This window comes from Rhipicephalus microplus, chromosome 5 (assembly GCF_043290135.1).
Source record: "Rhipicephalus microplus isolate Deutch F79 chromosome 5, USDA_Rmic, whole genome shotgun sequence".
NCBI lineage: Eukaryota > Metazoa > Arthropoda > Arachnida > Ixodida > Ixodidae > Rhipicephalus > Rhipicephalus microplus.
Window position 1 is genome coordinate 41290854 of NC_134704.1, and position 23263 is coordinate 41314116.

Below are 23263 nucleotides of genomic sequence, written 5' to 3' on the forward strand. Positions count from 1 at the left end.
ACCTTGCAGTGACAGACCGTCCGTGTGTTTTTACAAGCTAAAGATTCAACTGGTGCGTTGACTTCACCTCAAGAAACGTCGAAAACCATGCGAAAAACTTGAGGCCCTTATCACATATGATAAGGCTGAACTTTTTCGGCTGGTTTTTGACGTTTGTTGTGGAGAAGCCAACACGTAGGGGGAATCTTTAGTTCGGAATACTGCGCAGATTCTGTGAGCTGCGTGGTGCGACGTCAGAGAAAAAGATGAGCCTTATCATCGGTGATAAGGGCCTCAACTTTTTCGCGTGGTTTTCGATGTTTGTTGTGGTGAAGCCAACGCTATAGGGGAATCATCAGCTTCTAAAAACACATGCTTGGTCTGTCACTACAAGGTTAAACTAACCTGCTTGATTGAAGGAACGGTGCTTTTTAACACATATGTCAATTGTGTTGCAGGCATTCAGTGATTAAGATATAATAACAGTCCCGTATTACTTTTTTCCTGGCTGGATCATACACCTAGTGAGACTTTTTACATACATTGATTATGCTTTGTACACTGGAGTAAGATTCATCGTTTTGCTGCATAGTTAGGCCTTATAGCATGAACAACCAGCACTACCTTCATGGTGTGCGGTTTATAGCATGAGCAACCAGCAGACTATAGGTGTAGTTTCGATGCCACATATAAGCGTAATCGAGCACTTTTTAAGGTGTGTGGACATCTACGCCGGCTTATAGAGATAATTGTGTCTATCCGTCCGTATATTCATCACGTAAGAAAAATGACTTCAAATAAATTTCAGAAAAAAATAACTACGCTTCTTGGCGAGGTGGGGTTTCGAACCAAGCACCTCTCGCTCAGCAGGCCGGCTTCTTACCTACTTGTCCAAACAGCGACGCTTCACAAGGCGACTTTATCTTAACCCTATGAATGCGTTATACCGGAGGCATCGGCGCTATCCCAACAAATAGATGCTCCGTCGCTGCAAGGTGTGACAACAGACAAAAATTTAGCCTTATCATTAGTGATAAAGGTCTCAACATTTTTGGCTAATTTCCGACGTTCGCGGTCGTCGGGAGCCATTGCGTAATTGTAATCTTTAGCTCTGAAGAACGCAACAATTCCTGGTGCTGCAGCGTGTGACATCAGACCAAAGTTGAGCTCTTATCAAGTGGAACCGATTGTCAAGACTATTTTGATAAAAATGCGCAAAGAACGAACCTTATTAAAATTCAAGAAAAAAATTACAAAAATTTAGAACATCTCAGAATTTCAAAGGCTAGAGGGTTACCTTTTGGGTCACAGACGCACACAGAAGGAATTTCTTCTAATTGTGAGGAAACAACGAAACACAAAAAAATCCAAGATGACTTTATTTGTTGGTCGAAAATGCACAGAGAAGGGCATCTATCCTAATGCGACGAAACATCAAATAAAAAAAATCGAAGGTGTTCAGAATCCAAGACTGCCTATTGTTTATACCGAAAACGTACAGAGGTGGAATTTTATTCAAACGTGACGTTCAGGAACCTTTACACGCTGTCTAATTCATCATAATTTCTGCATGATCTCGCGACCTCATCCTGGGGTGAGACTTCCTCTCCCGCCCCGACATAATATTTCACTGCGAACTCGCCGAAATAGAGGTCTCACCATTCTCAAATTTGAAACCGGCAAACAGTATACCGGTTGCAACCAAAGTACACGTCAAAGACGATACCACAGTGCCGGCGAACCCAACAGCTGTGCCAATCTACCGCGCAGGTTTCTCTGACACCGTTGCACACCCTTCTTCATATGACCACGTTTGGACTAGGAAAACTTGCTGGGGTCATTTTATACCGTGAAAACCACTCAGGTGGGCGCCACTATTATTTCTGTCACCAACCTATCCCCGTACATTGTTCAGTTGTTGCGAGGGGACTCTCTGGGCCGTGTGGAGCCTTTCGAAGACGCAGGAGTTATATGCGCACCGTATATATTGTAGGAAAAGAAAAGAAAATATGACTATACACGCACTGTCCCAGTTTCAGTACTGTTCATTACGCTGATGTCTCACTCATCACCCTTTGACATATTTGGTTCCTTCATTGCTGACACGCTTTCACCAGTCAAACGTTCCCAGCTTCTGTGCCTGTTGAAATATTTTCCCTCTCCTTTTGATGTCACTCAAGCTTCTCTTGACCGCACATCCTCAGTTACGCATTGTATAGACACTGGCGCCCAAAGCGGCAACGTCCGTAATGCGTATCTCCCAGCATGGCCTCCGAGAGTTCGCACCAGCACGCAATTTGGGAAGCTATGCTGCCAGAGAACTTCATGCAATCAATGATCAAGTCGACGACACGCTTAGATGCGATGTTATTCGACCCTTTAACTTGTTTCACTTAGAGACCTTACCTCAAGCAGCCCCTGGGCGTCTCCTGTCATCCTATTTGCAACGAATGATGCTTCGGCAAGGTTCTGCGCTGACTGCCGACGACTCAACAAGATCACTCGTAAGGATTCATATGAATAGAAGACGTGCGATAAATACAATGCAAAGAGCAAAAATTTTTTTAGTCTCTCGATTTGTGATCAGGGCCCCGGCAAGTACCCATTGCTGATGACGCTCGGCCGAAGGCAACCTGTCACGACCGACGGCTTGTACAAATTCAACATCACGCCGTTTGGGCTGTGCAGTGCGCCCAAAACCTTTGAGTGCATGATGGACACCACTCTGTACAACTTGAAAAGCCACGCGTGCCTGTGCTACGTCGATGACTTCATTGTTTTCACTCCGGACCTCTGCACGCACCATTAACGCCTGAGGCATGTTTTGACGCGTTAGAGAAAGACGCCGCGCAACCACTGAATCTAAAGAAGTGTCGGTTTTCCGCACGGCAGATGGCAACACTAGTCTACGTCGGATCCAATGACGGAATTCTTCCCGATTCAGTCAAGCTTCTGGCCATGAGTGAGTTTCCAAAGTCATTAAGGGTAACTAACTGGATTCCCAGAAAAGGCAAGCGGGTTAGGGCGAGATAGAAGGTGAGGCGTGCAGATGAGATTAAGAAGTTTGCGGGTATAAATTGGCAGCAGCAAGCACAGGACCGGGTTAACTGGCGGAACATGGGAGAGGCCTTTGTGCTGCAGTGGACGTAGTCAGGCAGATGATGATGATAATTATTAGTTCCCAAATCTACGTTCGTCAAACAAATGCACAGTTGAGAAGGACTGTGCTCCTATTGTAGTGGAAGAATATCATCAGTGGGACCACCTCATGGTGCGAAGCGTGAGTTGTGGACGCCCAGCACGTTCGACTGTTTCTGGGTGCACCGGCTATTCGTCTGCTACCAGATGTTGTTAATAAACCCCCTTTCACAATTTTTGGCCGCTTCATACAAAACTTCGCCACTGTCATATCACCGCGGTCACAGCTCCTTGAATGTAACGGGCCCGTCGGCTCATGGTCGTTAGAGTGCGACGACGCTTTCGCAAATCTGCGACGATTGGTGGCGTCTCCTCGCATACTACGCCACTACGAGCCTATCTGTATTCGGTCCGAACACAGGCACACATATACATGATTTCCAAAGGCTCTACACTTACCTTTTCTTTTTATCAGAAATGCACCCAAGTTTAATTTTATAGAAATGGGAGAAGGCTTTCCAATACAGCAAATTACTTGATACCGGACGGTTATTGGCCTGCCATTTTTATCGGCAATGCATCGCATTTAGTTCCATTAAAATGTTATGGAAATGTTCATACCACGAAAAATACATCATTTTCAAAGTACTACCTATTTATTGCGAATTCACCAACAGTCAATTTTATTGAAAGTAGATAAAACTTTTCAACAAGCAAGAGTACATGAGTACAGGCTTACTGTTTTAACCAGAAATGAGCCCGCAATGAGATTTATTAAAATGGGATGACGCTTTATAATAGCAAAAATACTTCATTACCAAATGCTTACCGTTCTTGTCGCAAGTTCACACACGAGAACTCTTATTAAAAGGGGATCAAACTTTAGGCTATCAAAATCTGGATTCCCAAAGGCTCATTGTTTCTGTTGAAAGTGGACCCTTCGTTTTTTTTAATTGATGTGAAACGGCCAGACTTAGAATAATACGAGATTTTCAAAGACATCCTACCATTTGGGGCTGAAATAACCGACACTATATGTTTCAATGTGGCCCGAGACATTTCAGTATAAAAAATTTTGAAACTCTATATTGTTTTTGTCAAAGTGCTCCCACTATCAATTTTACTACAATAGGATGGAACTTTCACATCTGAAACAATACGTGATTTTGAAAGACTGACTTTCTTGTTGAAAATTTACTGACCAGACCAGCAATTTTATTGAAATGAGATGAAGCTTTCTAACATTGAAAATACATGATTTCGAAAGGCTTACCGGCTCTATTCAAAATTCACTACCGATCGATTTCATAAAGATGGAATGCAACTTTCCGATAGCGAAAACACATGATTCCTGAGGGCTTACCGCTTTTACTGGAAATGCACTCACGGTCAATTTTATTAAAATGAGACAAAATGGACGTAGTCCTCCCGTGTCATTTTGTTGTAGACTTTTGTGGGTGAATCCCGTTCAATAATAGAGTGATGTCAGAGCCAGCACCGACGTCACTGATGCACTTTACAAGTCTTTTATGTCTCACCTGTAAAAAAAAAAAAATGGAATCGCTGAAGTCGTTCTTGGAAGCAATCTGTGACAGATTGCTTTCCCGGCAGATGACAATCGTTTGCCATGTCGTTTGCAATGAAACCTGCTTTAAAGGCTAGGCTGAAATGTTTCTTGGTGCTTAAAAAAAAAAAAACACTCTCTAGGTGAGCATGTAAATGCGACATTCAGCATTTCACTTATCTGAACAATTCCGGCTTGGCCCACTTTAATGCTAAAACTCGTTGCGACGGTCACCAGATGTACAGTCACGCCTTATATGAGTTGCAACATGCTGGCTGTGATTAAAGTGACCCCAAGCCTGAACAATGGCCCAGACAAACGCTAAATTGGTTCAGAAAGTACCACTGAGATAATTTATTTCACTAACTTTTTTTTCTATGTATAGTTCTGCGCGCTTCGAAGTGTTGACGCTATATTGAGCACGGAAAGTGTGTTGGAACGCATATTGGCCTTCGTTGATGATTGATTTGATGATTGATTGATTTGTGGGGTTTAACGTCCCAAAACCACCATATGATTATGAGAGACGCATATTGGTATCGTGAATGTACCTCTCACTGGGCCACCCGGGCGCCGATTAATGGAAGAAGCGAAAAATCATGCTGGTCGCCGGAACCATGGAATCGACTTGGAAAAAAAAAACGGTTACTAAAAGAAGGAAGACTGAAAAGCGGGTGAGTATAGGGCCCCCGTCCCGGGCTTCACTGGCCTTAGCAGACCGCCACGCCTGTTTCTCTAATGTGCAAACGCCTCTGTCAAGCCTCAATGGTTTTTTGCTTTCGCCCCACAGCATTATATACAGGGTGTTTCAAGAAATGCGTCCAATATTCTTTAAAAATCACAGATAGGGGGTATCTGTGTGCTACTTGTGGCGTTACCTTTCCTGTGACAGAAGACATCTTCAGATGTGCACACACATTAATTACTGCAGTAATTATAGAAATTAACATAATTACCTTTTTACCCAGTGGTGATGGCTGGTCGAGTCAAATGGACGAATTCAAGCCCTTCCAACGAGTAGTCCATAACACTTCGAAATTTTCAAAAAAGTGTCCACTGGTAATGCCCGCGGAGTGATGCAATAAGCCTACTTTAGCTTGAGAAACCGAAACCAATGCATTAAAAAAATAAAAACCTTCATTGTTGTAACAGTTTCGGCATGGGAGGCATACACTAGGGAACAAGTTCAACAAGCAGGCTTTTTCCACCATCCAGCTGCTCCCGGCACCGACACCCACACGGCGATGTCTGGAACAAATATGAGGCGGACGTTTTGGTAAAGTGCGTTGAAACTTTACTTTTCGCTACGGTCGCCGGTATCGTTGACGTCTATTGACGCCAAGAAAAGAAACGCCGAACAAACACCGCCGAAAACGCTATATGTAGTTCGGCCTTGGTGGTGCCTCCGCGTGTCGTAAGAACACCTGCGGATCAGCACCAACGGAATGCTAGTCGCGGTGAAATTAGGCGAGCTCACATACGTACCCAGTCACAGGAAGAACGTACTGCTGCACGTGCGAGAAACGCCGCAGCTCAACACACATTCGACCATGTTCACTACGTTTTACATTTCGTACGGTTCCTAAATCTCTTAGCATTACTTCGTACAACAGTACGAAGTGCTGCAATCGCATTCATTGCTTCGGCATTGTGCCGAAGCTGTGACTTTTTAATTAGGAAGACAGCTAATGGCATAACAAACATAAATAAAAATACCAGAGGCTCATCACACATAAACAATCTTGGAAACATTTCGGCGCGCACACGATAGACGAAAAACAAAAACGAAAGGGGAGAGACAAACGGGCTCGTTTGTCTTTCGCCTACCTTTTCTTTTCTTTTTTTGTCTACTGTGCGCACGCCAAAATGTTTCCGAGAATTCCCTCACACCAACTCGTCCGACTTTTCATACTATTACATTAAACAAACAAGTTGCACTCGTACGTGAAGTTTAACAAGGCTTGGTGACAAGGTCCCCTTGTTTTTATCCACCCGTGTAAGTCGGGAGGGCGACCGGTTGCTCTGTGAAAGTGAATTAGAAGTGTGGCAGCTTGGGCTAGTTGGTATGGCATGACGATAGTTATAGCGCGAGAACAAAACGACGACACACAGAGACAAGAAGGACACGAAAGACACGTGTCTCTCATGTCTTTCGTGTCCTTCTTGTCTCTGTGTGTCGTCGTTTTGTTCTCGCGCTATAACTATCGTCGTGAAAGTGAAGGCACGTTTGCTCTTGACACGGGCGTGACCAGAGCAAGGGTGTCACGTGCTCTGCAGTTATACAGCGTCACGAAAAGGGCATTTGTTTCTACACGCTGCGCGGTAGTGTTGCGGCCACTGGGCCGTCACTGCCGGCGTAAGATCAAGCCCAACTCGAGGTCTCCGAAGCACCACCTCCTATGTAAAGGCAAGCTCACCAGGATGATCAGAACCACGTGGCGGTGAGAGTGCTCGCGTGGTGCGTCGGAGTCATTGCCTTTGACGCAGCCGTTTTCCGCAGTTAGCCTCGGGGCTTGTCTGAATCCAATAGCCAACTTCGCGCCGAAATCATGACCACACCAACATACAAAGAAACTAGCTTCTACCCAACGCACGAGCAACGTGCTTGAACCATCTTCTACCTAATCACACTATGAAAAATTTTTAAATATCATACTTCCGACTCGTACATGTTGACTGCAGTTTCGCTTACACATTTACTTTCCTGCTTCTGTATGAAAAAACCGCAACCGAAATTTCTCGCGTCACCTTGTTTTTGCTTTTCTTCCCCAAAATCCGAAGATCTGCTAAGCGTGGCGTGTACCCACATGCAAAACGCGGGCTTAAATGCGCACCGTCCTTATTTCTTACAGTGAGAGTGTGTTGTCTTGTTCGATTGCAGCGCGTCACATGGCCAAGATGGCCCTTTCCTTACGGTTAGTGTATTTCAGAAACTAACTTTAGTGACACGTTTTGTTGATGGCCGAGCATGCTTTGTTTTGTAGCTTTTCGCCTTTTGAGCATGACTTCCGGCAATTCGAGGGCAGAACGATAGAATAAATGAAAGAAAGTATTTAGGAACATTTAGAATAGCGCACCGCGAGCCCTTGCGGTGTGGACGCGGCAACTGCGCAAGCGTTGTAACGCGAGCAGCCGTTTGCGTTCGCGGCGCGCCCGCAGAAAATCCGACATAGCGGACGACGTGCGCGGCCCGCAAACGCCGATTTTGGGGCTACGGTGTCACTGCGATTGCGCGTTGCGCTTTGCAGGAAGCCATACGCTATTCTAAAACTCATATGGCTTCTCTATCGCCCATGGCTGGGAGTTGCTTTCACGAAAGCTTATACCCCGTTAATCAGAATTACTGACAGTGCGACGTGCGATGTTTGCGGCACCGACGAAAATATCGAACACCTGCTGTGCCACTGTCCTCGATTTGCCTCAGATAGACAAGTACTTGCCAACGCAATGCGGCGACTGGATGATCGGCCTTTTTCTGTGCAGGTTCTATTACAGCAGCGTCCACATGCCTCGACAGCCCACAAGGCAGTGAAAGCCCTGCTGTGTTTCCTGAGAAAGACAGGCTTGTGCAGTAGGTGGTGGTAGTGGTTATAAGGAAGAGGAAAAAGGCACCTAATTTCTGTCTGCCTTCAGGCGACACGGCGCAGTGCCTTATAAAAGTGGGGGGGAAGGAGGGATAAAAAGAATAGAAGGAAAATAGATGAAGAAGTAGATAGGCAAGCGGCGGAAAAAAGAAGGAGATAGGAAAGTGGGGATCCGGTCGAAGCAGTCCTTGCAAGGGCGGGGTGCCACAATGCGAGAGCTGCACGGCGTCAGGAGACCGCGGAGGGCGAACCAGTCGGCGAGAGCTACGCTGATGCCGGAGATCGCGAGGGCACAACCGTCCAGCTTGAAATCCTGTGAGCGAATCCTTGTGTGAACGCCTCTGACATGCGGCAGAGTTCTACACGCTGCAGTGAAATTACTGTCAGTCTCTCCCTCACCCTTTTCCCCTCTCTTCCCTCTATGTCGTCTTTCTTGTCTTCTTCCCTAATCCCCCAGTGTAGGGTAGCCAACCGGATGTCTTTCTGGTTAACCTCCCTGCCTTCTCCCTTTTGTTGCTTCCTCCCCCCTCCTCCCCATATGGCATCCGCTACGCCGGCAACGCCCGCAGTGCTTGCCAAAGTCATTCGGAAACTCCGTATTGTCAATAATAATGGTCAATAAGAAGAATGGTCAATAAGAATTGTCAATAAGAAGGCTTAATTTTACGATCTACAGCTCGTTTACATTGCGGTGACCGTCCAACTTCGCGGGGATCCGTGAAATAGAAAATACATCGTAATAGCGTTGCTGAGGGTGTGAAATTGTTCACATTTTTTAAAGATGTTCGCGAGTTTCGCGAAGTGCGGTTGGCGTAATCGAAAATCTCTGACAATAACTACCCCTTCGCTTAACGGGCACTCAAGTCAATTCAGTTGACAAGAAAATGCAATCTAATCTTGTTACAGTGAGACAAAAACAAATAAGCGGCCTATTATTTTTATTGTCGCATGTTTGCAAACTCAAAATCAGTCAGAAAGCCACGGCAACACAAGAACAGTGATTCATTTCAGTCAATAAGACCACTTCGCGCATTATTTGAAACATACGCCTAACAGAATAAATTACTACTCCCAACAAACCTTCCTTTCGGTCTTTCACTGAAACAGAAATGTTTTAAAAGTCTAACTGTTAAAGTGGCTTCGGATTTCATTTACGCTAACATGTGCTTCGCAATCAAGAAATGAGAGTATCAACTGTACATATCTAGAACAGGGCGAATCGAGCCCCTGAAATTGACCTGATTTATTTCTTTCATTCATGTAGGCTGGTGTTTTCTATCAGCCTAGTACAGCAAGCAAGATTAGCGTCTTGCTGCTTTGCCGTTTTTTTACCTTTCTCTGAATAGCACACATTTTTTAAAGTGTTTTCTTTGCTTTCCAGTTTTATAGACAGCCAGACAATCAGAATCTCCTCGTAAGCCTACAAACTAATTGTCCCTTAAGGTCATACCAATGAAAAAGAAGGTCCCTGTACGGAAAGAAACACACAACAGAGGACATAACATAGGTTCTACTCCGAAAGCGAATCGGTGTCCATGGCAGCGAATATCGAAAAGTACAGTTTTTTTTTACACAACGTCAACGGCATGTACCTATGAGCTAGAGGCTGAGCAAGAAGCGAAACCTGGCAGTGATAATTGATACATCTTCGTCTTTCAACTTGTATACGGTCTTTGTACAGCCTGAAGGGAAATTGCAGAACTTCAATGCGGTGTGAGCAGTGCAACTGAGCACGTTAACACGGCGCGATGCAGTCGTTGGCTATGAGAGGAACTCTCCTGACAAACGCGAATGAATTGATGACCAAGAGATGGTTCGACGAGCCCGCAGACCTGTAGCTCTTTTAGTACGGCGAAGTACACGGCGGACTGACACATGCGCCTGCTCAGCTGGGCCCGAGTTCACAAAAAAGCATCTTGCGATTAGAACTTTTGTAAGCTAATATATCAGTCAGTCACGAAGTGGGATATGTGGTTAGCGAAGCCGATTTACCAATGGGGCACCGTACTGACGAACAAGAAGCCCTGTGAACACGGCCCCAGTTCTCGAAGCGCAAGCCACAGGGAAAGTGTCACACACTCGCACAACTGCGCAGCCATCACACTGCACTTGTCACCTCCTCAATAGGTGTCATGGTGGACCGGAAGATGAGCGGCTCGTGCGAGCACCGCGCAACGTGCATCTTGGGCGACACGATCACGGTTCGGTCTCTGGAACGAGCGCACTCACAGAGCTGTTCCGCAGCCACCGCACCGCACCCGCCAGTCTCCGCAGAGACCCTATCATCCACTACACGTTCAGAGAACTGAGGAGGCTTGACTGCTATGTCCGCCACTTCGTCGTCGAGACATTCAGCGTCCAACGAGAGCGCGGCCAGTGCTGGCTGGTCGAGAAAGTCCACAGACGTGGCCCACGACATGGTCCGCTGGTAGCACAGCAGCGACCCGCGGCAGGTGCACGGCGTGTTGTTGACCACGACGCCGTCAGGGACCTCCGGGGTCGGACTGCCACCCTCGAAGCTTCCTTTGTGTGGGCTTTCGTAGCCGCCGCCGGGGCGGTGATGGCGCGCGCGACAGTAGTGGGCCGCCGGCGTAAAGCTCTGAGGGCGGTCACCGCAGCACGACGTGTCGTGCGAATAGCTGCTGTCTTGACGCTGGCGCTGCTGCGTGGCGTGGTGGTGGCACAGCTGAGACTCGACCCTGGCGGCGTCCGGCAGAAAGAACAGGCTCGTGGCGCCCGCGAAAGTGCACGCGGCCGAAAAATAGAAGCCCGCCTTGGGGTCCTCCCGCGACTTGCTGATGTAACCTGCGTTTGCGTGAGCGTCGTATCAGCAACCGCGATTTATCGGAACTCTGTTTGAATTCACTTTCTTGTGTGAACGTTAACGTCGAACAAACAAAGCGACGTAAGCAGCACGTCAAACACACGGGAATAAGAAACCAACGAGGACTAGTGCTGACTTCCAACTGCAATTTATTAACACGAACATAGAAAGACGAAAACAAGATAGCACACGTGACCACGACTAATTTATTTGCCCATGACGGCCAACTTAATAAAGGAACCGAGACACACACACACAGTCAACAAAAAACCACAAGAAAACGCGAAAGAACCACAAGCAAAGCGCCCGTAGTATATCTAGGTTATTTGACTTGATGAACAAAGGTAATCTATTTCTTCGTCAGTAAGAGTGATTGACGTCTTGCTGATGTAATTACCATTATGGATCACCACAGCTTCAATGATTAAGCGCGGTCTATCGACTGCTGGAGCACGCCCGCATTGTGAACAGTGAGTTGCAAGCTGAACCTGTGCGTGCCAAAGTAGCAGCAGTCGGTGTCCACAGAAGACCTCTAGCGAATCCATTGCATCAGCCGCGGTCATGTGGTTTCGCCTTTCAGGTGCAAGTGCGCGCATTTTAAATCTATAGCACCGGATTGCCGACATTAAGCGGAGAGCCTACAACTTTTAAACGCGAACTCCCGAAGCCGAGACAAGACAGCAACGAAGGATACCGTCATTACTGGGGTCGCAAGGACCACTTCGATGACTGTCCAAATGAAGGATCACTGAGCAAAGAAAGCGCCTCTGGACGACCGTCTTCCTGGAGAGATGGACCGTAATTCTTTTTGCTTTGTTAGCTAGGTCGGAGAATGGATTGCTACATGATTTATTTTTCTTGTGTGCATATGAACCCAATATCTGAGTCAGCTAGTGCATTGAACTGTTTCTTCTGCACCCGTTTTGTTGTAACCTGAACCCTCATGCCCCTCACGTTGGTGCCGCTGATGTTTGCAAAACAGAATACGACATGGAGTAAAGCAACGTACCTGTAACAGGAACTCCTACGAGCACCGGCAAGCACTGCGCCCATTGGACGAAACCCCACGCGCGGCCAAAGTGCCTGGCCCTCAGCCTCTCGAAGACGAGCATGCGCAGCGCGTACGCCACTCCGCCGGCGCTGGCTCCGTACACGGCAGCGAACAACGCGTAGCCGGCGAAGCCGTTCAGCGCTCCGAGTGCCAGCATGGCCAGGCCGGCACCAAGTAGAGACAGCTGGCAAAGGCAGCGCCGGCTGAGTACGCACTGCGTGGGATGCCGCACCAGCAGCAGTCCAGCTACGCCAGCGCCACCCGCGGAGGCGAGACCGAGGAGGGCTTGCAACGCCCACGCTCCTTGGACGCCTTCGGCAGCGCTCAGAGGCACCTGATCAGTGGGAATGAACAAATAAGTTGCGATAACGAAAAAAAAGATAGGTTAGCAATCACAGATATTCATTCAAATAGACATCTGTGACACAGAATAACAAGGACACCGTAAATATCTGCGTCAGGGGTGCATGATACTGCAGCAATATACGCGTGCGCAGGCTTTACCACTAGAAATAAAGGTGAGGGGGAGGGGGGGAGGACTTGCCCAGTGCTATCGCAGTGTCACATTGGTCGTGGGGGAGGGCATGGACACCTCGTTTATTTGAGTTGTTAAAACCCACATAGAAGTAATCATCGAAGCACAGTTGCAAAATGACTTGCATAAAGGTCATCGTGTGAACAGAAGGTTTTTTCTTTTTTCAAGTCTTTTAACACGTTTTTGAAAGTGAAGCAAAAAACATAACGTACCCACAAGAGGCTCTTGTACCACGTCAATAGTTGAAGACAAGGGCTAAGCTGCTGAGGAACGGTCAATATTAAAAGTGAAACAAAATAATGGTCGAGTAGTCTAAGAACCGATACAGTGGAAAACCGCGTCCACGACGTCGCGTCAAAGGGCCCCTGGATCACATTATAATGTTCACAGGCGAGACATTAGTTTCTTTCTCGCCTTCACAACCCTTCCTACATGGACTGTCTCCTCCTCGTCACTTATTTTGTCATAAAGCACGTGGAATGACAGCACTAAGGGTTCAGCTGGTGAGGATTTCACCTTTTTTGATTACATGCTGCCATCTCCACTAGTCAACTCACTAACTATGATAACAAAGTCAAATAAGTTTATCGCGCACAATAGTCATGCAGAACAAGGCAGAACAGGCACGTGACTGCATGGCAAGCAGGGTACGAAAAAATTCACAACTGGTATTCCTGCTGTATCTACCAGTCCAACGCTGATTTCATCCTGACGTCACGTGAACTGCTGACGTCAAGAATTGGGCCGCAAACAAAAGAAACATCGGGAGAGAAGAACGCGATCGCTCTTTCTCGTTCTTTGTACTGCTTTGAAAGGTTGTTTAGGGCCCCTTTAACGCCGACTGTATACGCGACGCACTAGTGCTTACGAGGCAGAAGAAGGGGGTGTAGAGTCCGGCTGCGGCAAGAGCGGCGGTTACCATGACGACCCTCAGCGTGCGCGTGCGCAGCGCGGCAAAGTCGAAGAACGGCGGCTTCTCGGTGCGTGGTCTCTTCTCCTTGATCTTGCGCCGCTGATTTTTGAGGTGCAGGATGGCGCGCCGTTGCGGGTGGTACAGGGACGCCGACCGGTAGAAGGCGCCCAGCACGAAGTTCAGCGACACCAGGCCCGTCGCGGCCTGAAGACCGTGGCGCCAGCCCAGGGACCTGCACACCGAAATACGAGTGCCTAAATAAATTTCGAAAACATTCTTGTGCATAACGCACGGGTTAATAGAAAAAAAATCATATATATGGTCGAAAAAGAAAGCCGCATATTTCCTTGTGCGTTTGCCTAAAACGACTTGAAAGATAAATCCATCTTCTTATCAATTCATTGTATTGTCACGGGGTCGTGACGTGGCCGAAGACAGGAGACTTCGTGTTGGGATTTAACTGTTTATTTGGGCGAACCTGGGCCCTGCAGTAAATGGAAAGTCCAATTACAGCAGCAGTCTTGCCCAGATAGCAGTCTCGGACTGATAGCGGCGAACGTAGCGTCGGCCTTCGTTCAACAACTCACAAGCGGTGAAGCGTGTCGGCATTTATACTCTTGCCGTCGAATGTTCTAGCGTTATCGCTGGCGGTGGCGTAGGTTCCAGAACAATCTGTACCGTTCGCACAGTGGGCGTGATCTTATCGAAATGATCTACTACAGTCCGCAACCTTCTCGAAAACTGCAGGCGCGGTTTGCGCTGAGAATCGTGTGGTGTTTTGGGGCGATAACAAAAGCTTGGGAAATGAAACGTGGCATTATTGTGGACCAAGAGCCGTTGGCCTCAACCACTAATGATTGATTGATATGTGGGGTTTAACGTCCCAAAACCACCATATGATTATGAGAGACGCCGTAGTGGAGGGCTCCGGAAATTTCGACCACCTGGGGTTCTTTAACGTGCACCCAAATCTGAGCACACGGGCCTACAACATTTCCGCCTCCATCGGAAATGCAGCCGCCGCAGCCGGGATTCGATCCCGCAACCTGTGGGTCAGCAGCCGAGTACCTTAGCCACTAGACCACCGCGGCGGGGCTGGCCTCAACCACTAGACCACCATGATGGGGGATCGCAAGCTAAAGGCAACTTCATTAGAGGAAGAGTCGGCAATCCATTAGTATGCAGTATGAAGGGCACTCGCTCAGACACGAAGATCCTCTTTTATTTTTGGGATGGAAAACAAAACTCATTGTTTGCTTTAACATACACTCCAGCCAGCCCTATCCCCAAGGGAACACCAGGTGCTGGGGCCCTTTTGTTATTTCTGTTTAGTAAAAAGCACCGAGAAAAGCAACACCGTTTACACAATTGAAAGCTGAACGGTGAATACCCCGCGTAAACTGAAGCTCCACCCCAAACGGCTCCCGGCACGTATCTGATAAGCATGCTTAACGACTTATTACTGCTAGCGCAAAAAAAAAAGAGGGAAAAACACTGGTTTTATATTTACCAAGCATGTCTCATAAGCCGAGCCCGCCCTGTTAAACAATTCTAATTTCTCGCACGTGCGTGTTGGGGCCATGGGGTTAGAATGAAGACGTACATACATTCCCCGTATACGGGACATCGATGATCAAACAGTATACTTAGACGCTATTCGCAACACTTTCTGCACTAACGACACACCTGGATGCCTCTAGCAGCTCACAAAATTCACGAGACAACTACAACAAAATAACACTTCACAACGAGCGCATCCCTTGCGCTGCTCCGTTTAATGACCTCTTTGAAGCTATTTCGCCTAGCGTGTATAAGGTTTCAGCGACTTGCGGCGTTTACATTTTCTTTTATTTCCATCCCGCTTCCAGACCCGTGCCCGAGATATTTCAGCGCTTGGGGAACCTGATAAGCGTGCTTTGCTTTTCTTCTTTCTTTTTTTTTTGTTTTTATTGCTACCGACAGCCAACGTGCGGTCGTTTTTAAAGCCCACGGGAAGCGACGGTTCCATTAGCGACGCTGCAACGTCCGACCGTCAGTCCGGTTGACGCCCACGCAGTCGCAGGAACGTGCCGTTGAAAACGAATCTGATACGGCGCAGCGAGTTTCCTGAAACACCGCATTATTATTTTTGTTTTCTATATAGCAAGCCTGCGGAAGAGTTGCCGAGGGATCACGTTAACAGGGCGAACGTTGCCTCACGCTTCGTCACGCTGTAGAGCTCGAACAACGACCAGGCGACGTGCTAGAGGAGTACGCCCGTGGAGGTTGAAGTTTGGAAAACAATGTGACACTTTTAACGGGCATGGCTCGCTTAGCCCTCACGTAATAATAATATGCGGAATTTTACGAAACATAACCGCGATATGGTTATGAGGCACGTGGTAGCGTCAGGCTCTGGATAACTTTATTGATCTGGTGTTCGTTAATGCGCTCTTGAATGGCACTGTACGGAAGCCCTATAACATGTCGCCTCAATCGTATACTGAGTCCACTGCGTACGGGTTTGAACCCGGGGCTTTCCGGTAAACTGTCTAGCATCGTAACCTTTGTACTGAAAAAACGGATGCTTGGCCGTTTAGAAATGTCCCCGGAAATAGCAGGGCATTATTACCATCCACTTAGCTCCTGCAACACAATAGAAGGTGCTTATCTATCTATCTATCTATCTATCTATCTATCTATCTATCTATCTATCTATCTATCTATCTATCTATCTATCTATCTATCTATCTATCTATCTATCTATCTATCTATCTATCTATCTATCTATCTATCTATCTATCTATCTATCTATCTATCTATCTATCTATCTATCTATCTATCTATCTATCTATCTATCTATCTATCTATCTATCTATCTATCTATCTATCTATCTATCTATCTATCTATCTATCTAGATGTCTGTCTATCTATCTATCTAGATGTCTGTCTGTCTGTCTGTCTGTCTGTCTGTCTGTCTGTCGTTTTATATCGCAGTTCCTTTTGATTTACTTTGTCTTTCTCGGCAAGCCACCTGTGACAGTTTACTGTTATACATGCTGAGGAGAGAAACGACAGGGTTATTCATATATGAGTCTTCATAAAGGCACGACCGACGTTGCTTGCTACTAATAATAAAAAAATGTCGTCTGTCATTGTCATGCTTACCTCAAAGAATTTCTCGCTGCAGTTTTATAGGCCAACAGAGAAGCTTACATGAATACTAGTAATATTGTCTCCACTATTAATGTAGATGGGGTCACAGATTACAAATCACGTCAGCGCACCCAAGCACCGAGTGAAAGAACGCCGCCATGGCCGCCGTGCCCAATCCAGAACCGGCACAGGCAACCACCTCGGCGCAGTGTCGGCGTCGCTTGAAGTACTGGCCGAGCACCACGCCCCCGGCGTCTCGCGCCATGCCCAGGCCCAGGCCCAGCACCAGGCCCTGGCTGAACAGGCCCTGGTGCAGCTGCGACGCGAAAGATGAGAACAGGCAGCCCAGCGCCGCAACCAGGCCACCTAATACTGCTGTGAGACGGACGCTCTTGCGTCGGCACCAGGCCACTACCACGGGAGACACGAACAGCGAAGAGGCTAGTGACGCAGAGCCCAGCCACGCTGCAATGGACAGATAAGTGGGACAAGACGGTAAGGCATATCAATGAAGCAGCTAACAAGCAGTTGGCGTCCGAACTTGCAGTTTTCAGGTGAACATCTGTGCGTGATGATATCACAATACTTCTTTAAAATAAAGGTTAAACTGATGTGTTTTTACTGTGTTGCCTTTCTGTGACCCCACCTTATATTCCGCAAAGTGTTACCACGAAGAGGGCTTCACCTTTATTTGATACCACAAAGCGGTGCACTTCACTGCCTACAGTACATAAGGTACGTGAGAGTGCGGTTCAATACAGAAATATAACGTAATACGAGAATTCAAACAAGCATATGAAACAGCTCTGAGTGCAAGTATTTTTGCAGAGTAACGTTGAAGAACGAATCAAGAACGAAGTGCCGTTCTACCTGTCTGTATTAAGTTCTTTGGCATTATTTTATGTTATGTAGAGCTTAAAGTGACTATATCAGTACTTCGTACCATTAAGTGCTGACTATCTTGAGTGACATGCGTTTTTGCTAGGGCGAGACGAAAAACGACACGCCAACCGATTAGCGATCGTTCTGTTAACAAGCACTGAGGTAAATTCGCTGTATTTAATCACGCAATATCACTACGTTTCATGAACCTGATAAATATAATCCGATTGAAGACGTTTGAAGACATCATGTCACGACACGTAATCTTGAAAACGAAGGTAATCGTTGTATAGCCATCTTTTCAAGAGTTGCTTGTTGTACATGTATAGTTTATGGGTGCACCGCATGGAGACGTTCTAGCAAATTCCACGGTACCAAAGAACGATGGAATGGAAGTGTGGATAAGCAGATACACTTTGAACATTTTCCAGTCATTAATGTCGTTTCAATGCATAAATTTTTTCCTTCCCCAACTATATTAAGAAAAATAATAAGGTAGCATTTGAGCGGTGAAGAAGTGATGCCCATAATCAATCAACTCTAGGTTGAGTCATATGATATTCATCCAGGGGGCACGGTATTAACACACGCGTCATCGTAAATTACAGACACCAGGGCGTTGCATGCTTTAATCATATAAAAGTGCAGCACGTGCAACGCACGGGTAAGAGGTTGTGTAAATATATGCTCTGGTCACTTCTCCCAACAACGAACAAAGAGAGCGACATTGCAGTGGCACGGATAACTGGCCTAATTGGTATAGATTAATCTTTTAATTGAAAAAGGGCGCGCACACTTACGCGGACACATTAGTTGTGAATAAACTTTAGTTGCGAGTGGCACTTGTGTTGTGTGCATTTTCTTGTTCTAGTGTCCGTGTCTGTGTGCGCCCCCTTATTCATTTAAAATCGAGCGGCATTGTTCCGCTTTACGACAGCTTACGTGACCAAGAATAAGGATAACAAAAGTCCGCATGCCAGCATTCTACATTTTATCATCAAACAAAAGTGCTCCACGTTTTCTGAGAGCAGTGCCACTAACGATATTGCAATTCTCTCTTTCCTTATCATTTTTTCAAAGCTTCACAAATCGCTATTGTAATGTGTACAAGCGAAACTAGCTAGCTTCGCTTCGTGCCCCAGATCAGTCAACAAACAACAAAATAACACTTTTGATGAAAATATTCTCCGTATTATAAAGTAGTGTCTGTGAATTTTTTTTTTTGAGGATGTGTTTTCTTTGGTGAAATGAAAAGCTTGCTATTGTAAGAGCGAAGACACAGTTAACCGGGAAATAATGCACGCAAGAAAACCGCGACTGTGCACACGCACTGTCCTTGATATGTTTACTCCAAACAATGGCTCCTTCTTTATGTTAGACGATAAAAAGAGCACTTCAATTAGATTTTAAAAAATGTCTTCTTACTGCGATTAGGCTAGCTTGATACACGACGGGATAAAATAGCGAGGAGTATTGTTTTTATAAACGTGTGCGTTGAATGTCCTGTCGCTATTCTCACAGAGCCACCGGGCAGGCACCCCGCCGTGGTGGTCTAGTGGCTAAGGTACTTGGCCGCTGACCCGCAGGTCGCGGGTTCGAATCCTGGCTGCGGCGGCTGCATTTCCGATGGAGGCGGAAATGTTGTAGGCCCGTGTGCTCAGATTTGGGTGCACGTTAAAGAACCCCAGGTGGTCGAAATTTCCGGAGCCCTCCACTACGGCGTCTCTCATAATCATACGGTGGTTTTGGGACGTTAAACCCCACATATCAATCAATCAATCAATCAATCAATCACCGGGCAGGCAGTCGTAGCAGGCAAAAAAGAGCAAAAATACCACAGATTCCTCATAGTGTGCAAAGAAAATGGACGCTAGAACTTCCACATCGTAGGCTCTCTTACGTTAATTTTGCTGTTGGCTCGCCCTTTGTTAACCGCGAGAGCAAAACAGTTCACGGGTCAATTATTACAGCACGCTAAAGTGTTAATCAAGAGAATGTTTTCTTTCGTCGTATAGGAATGAACAAAATGAAAGCAAAATACAAACATTTCGCGTGTGCACCAAGGTCTCGTTTATTTTTTCTTTACTTTCGTGGTTGCATGTTAGTTCAAAAAACTTTTCATTAATTTGGAACAGCCCGTTCTAAACGAAGTCCGCCTGCTGACGTCCTCAAATTTAAAAAAAATAAAGCAAAAAGAAACAAGCTTTCAGTGTGCTGGTAAGAAAACAGCGCTAGAAGACCGGACGAACCGAAGCAGTATATACCACTTCTCTTTGTTCTTATAGCGCTGTTTCCTGCATATAACCATGAACCAACCAGACCAGATGCGTACCTTCTTTTAAAATTGGGCTTTCTGAAACGTAGTTGAGCAATTCACACAAAGTTACAAAAATAACGAACTATCGGCCGCACTAAGGGAGAGTAAACAGTGTCTTTATTACGAGTAGTGTGTACTTTACGCAGTCATTTAATTTTAGGGATAAATATGAGTATGGATGGGCAGAGCGTCGATGTTACTGTTTAGTAAACTTAACGCATTATTACCTTGTCTTTCATTAGCTTTCTAGTACAGCTTTAAGGATATTATTTTAAACATCGCAGCATTGCAGTCAAAGTTTCACGCTCTGTTTAGGCAAGTTACACCACAAATGCAAGCAGAGGAAAACAGAACGAAGCTAAGGAGGATCCATAAAGCCCATTACTCATTCTGCAGCTTAGCTCTAAATGTGGGCATCGCCCTAACGAATTACTATCTGTCGCTCCCGCCCTTGTGATCAGCCAGGTGGGTGTTTTATAGCGTTTTGCTGGACCAAGTAGAAGTTTATTCATTCACTCACTCACTCACACGCACGTACACACACACACATACTCACTTACACTCGCTTACACACCCACACACCCTCACACTCCCTCATTCACACTCACTCACCAGGTGCCTATTCGTCATCGTTATAGAGTGTGCGCACAGCCAGGCTATGAGTATTCTCAGTTTGTGCACGGGCCTCACCTTGTCCGTTGAACTATAGACAGTCCTAAAGAAAAAAAAAATGAAGACCTAGTTTTAAAGCACGCGAGATTTTAGATCTGAATGAGAAATGCAGTGGAAAGACGTGCCAGACTTCACACTCGATGGGCTCCTCTGCTTCCTTAAAAATAAGAAGTAGCTTTTTAAAATTGAGTGGAAATACTCCTTGTTCCTGGACGCCATAAAAAAAAAAAAGAAATCGCTTGTGAAAGGCGTGTCTAGGCTCAGTTCTTGCTTTTGTAAAAGAAGTTTTTCATGAACGCTTTCTTCTTCCTTTTTTATATTTGCTCGTTACAGTCTCCAAGAAATGCGTATACTTCGTGAACAAGCTGCTGAAGAGATACGGCTTAGTTTGCTTTCTTTTGACGGGAATTCAATCGAGGAAAGGCACACTAGGAAAAGTTTGCTCACTTTTTGAAAATTTATATTTTTCAGAATGTTTACTACATTTAGTCGAACGCTGAGCTAATAGGCTAAAAATAAAACCAAATACGAGGTTTGGGGCGAGAGAAGCAGCGAAATAAAAAGGAAACAGTTGATGAAGTCTTTATAAACTGGAGCATCGAAATGAAAACCGGTACCGAGTCGGTGTCTCTCTGTTTCTAGCTCCGCTTTGGTTTGTAGTCCTTTTGTGCCCATCACTTCAATAATGAACGGTCATCAATTCGTAACACGTACAGTAGTCTATACTTATTTGATATACAAAAATCCATTTTAGGCGATATCTGTGATGTGTGAATCGACATAGAGCCACGGGTCCAGACATGTGTCGTCTCAACCGAGTTACTAAAAATTCGGAAACAATAATGGACGTTCCACTTACGCGCGTTTTCTTAAAGCCTTGTGCCCACCGCGAAGTCTTTGCGCGCTATCTCTACGGATTCTATATGCAATTTGATCCCGACATATGAACTGGACTATGACCATACATGCTGTGCTCATTCATGCATTGTATGCCCTATAGTGTATATAGTCTTGTACATATTGTCTTTGATTAGTATCTTTTTCTTATTTTATTCTTAATTTTGCTTTTTTGTTTTTTTGATCTATATTGTACATTACTGTTATGATGTTGGGATAGCCGGCTCTAACGTAGCCTACCTTCCCATGTTATGCCAAATATGTATGTATATAATGTATATATATATATATATATATATATATATATATATATATATATATATATATAGGATCATTCACTGATGCACACCCACGATGAGTATACTTTTTACTCTAATAATAATAATAATAATTATTATTATTATTATTATTATTATTATTATTATTATTATTATTATTATTATTATTATTATTATTATTATTATTATTATTATTATTATTATTATCGGAAAATTTGCGTGCTTAAACCACGATATCAATACGAAGCACATTGTAGTGAACGGCTCTTTGCATATCGGTAGATGGGGAGGGGGACTTTTTTGCGTAATCTGGGAAAACCGGTACCACCAGAAGAAAAGCCTCCAAGATCGAAAGGCATGCGCAGACCCATCCGCATTGTTTTGTGACTTCCAAGCTACGGGGCTAAGGGTGCATTCGCAATATGGCGCCATAAAATAAGGAGGGTTGCCAACGCCCACTTAACGTACTCTCGCATCACTACACCCACCGTCAGAGCCCACCAATATGCACCCCTTTTGTTTTCTTAGGGACAAGTTACGACAACGCCATACAAAGGACGTGGTGCGAAGGATATTGTCTTCTTGCAATGTGACGGTATCCGTACGTCACTGTAAAGGGAGATAGTTATCAACATCAGCAGCATCCTGACTACGTCCACTGCAGGAGAAAAACCTCTGCCACGTTCCACCATTCAACTCAATCCTGTGCTTGCTGCTGCCACTTTATACCCCCAAACTTCTTAATCTCATCTGCCCACCTAACTTTCTGTCCCTCCCTAACCCGCTTGCCTGCATAGATTACGTGAAGACATTTGATTCAGTAGAAATATCAGCAGCCATGCAGGCACTGCACAATCAGGGCGTCGACGAAGCGTATATAAACATCCTGGAAAAAATCTACACGGGATCAACTGCTACCATAATGCTTCGTAAAGAACGCAACAGAATACCAATCAAGAAGGGTGTGGGGCAGGGGTGATACAATCTAGCCAATGCTACTTACCGCGTGCCTACGGGAAATATACAGAGGCCTAGAATGGGAAGAGTAGGGCAAAAGAGTTTATGGAGAGTACATTGGTAACCTACGCTTCACCGATGACATTCCATTGCTGAGTAACTCAGGGGACGAATTGCAACTCATCATTATGGAGCTAGACAAGGAGAGCAGAAAGGCGAGTCTTCAAATTAATCTGCAGAAAACGAAGGTAATGAACAACAACCTCGGAAGAGAGCAGCACTTCGAGATAGGTGATAGTCCACTTGAAGTTGTAAAAGACTACGTCTACTTAAGACAGGTAATAACCGCTGAGCCGAACCATGAGATTGAAGTAACTAGAAGAATAAGAATGGGGTGGAGCACATTTGGCAAGCACTCTCAAATTATGACAGTTAGATTGTCACTATCCCTCAAGAGGAAGGTATATAACAGCTGGATCTTGCCGGTAATTAGCTATGGAGCAGAAACCCGAAGGCTTACAAAGAGGGTTCAGCTT

General features: G+C 45.6%; 1 protein-coding gene across 1 annotated transcript in view; it reads right to left on the reverse strand.

The window, feature by feature from the left end:
* Window positions 1-9186: 9186 nt before the first annotated feature.
* LOC119173904 (monocarboxylate transporter 13) overlaps window positions 9187-23263 on the reverse strand; it is a 148202-nt gene continuing 134125 nt past the window's right edge. The window contains exons 2-5 of the mRNA XM_037424687.2: window positions 16856-17189; window positions 13544-13820; window positions 12099-12474; window positions 9187-11070 (exon numbers count right to left, since the gene is read on the reverse strand). Of these exons, the coding sequence (XP_037280584.2) occupies window positions 10364-11070; window positions 12099-12474; window positions 13544-13820; window positions 16856-17189 (1694 nt within the window). The 3' untranslated portion in view covers window positions 9187-10363. The remainder of the gene's footprint in view (window positions 11071-12098; window positions 12475-13543; window positions 13821-16855; window positions 17190-23263) is intronic.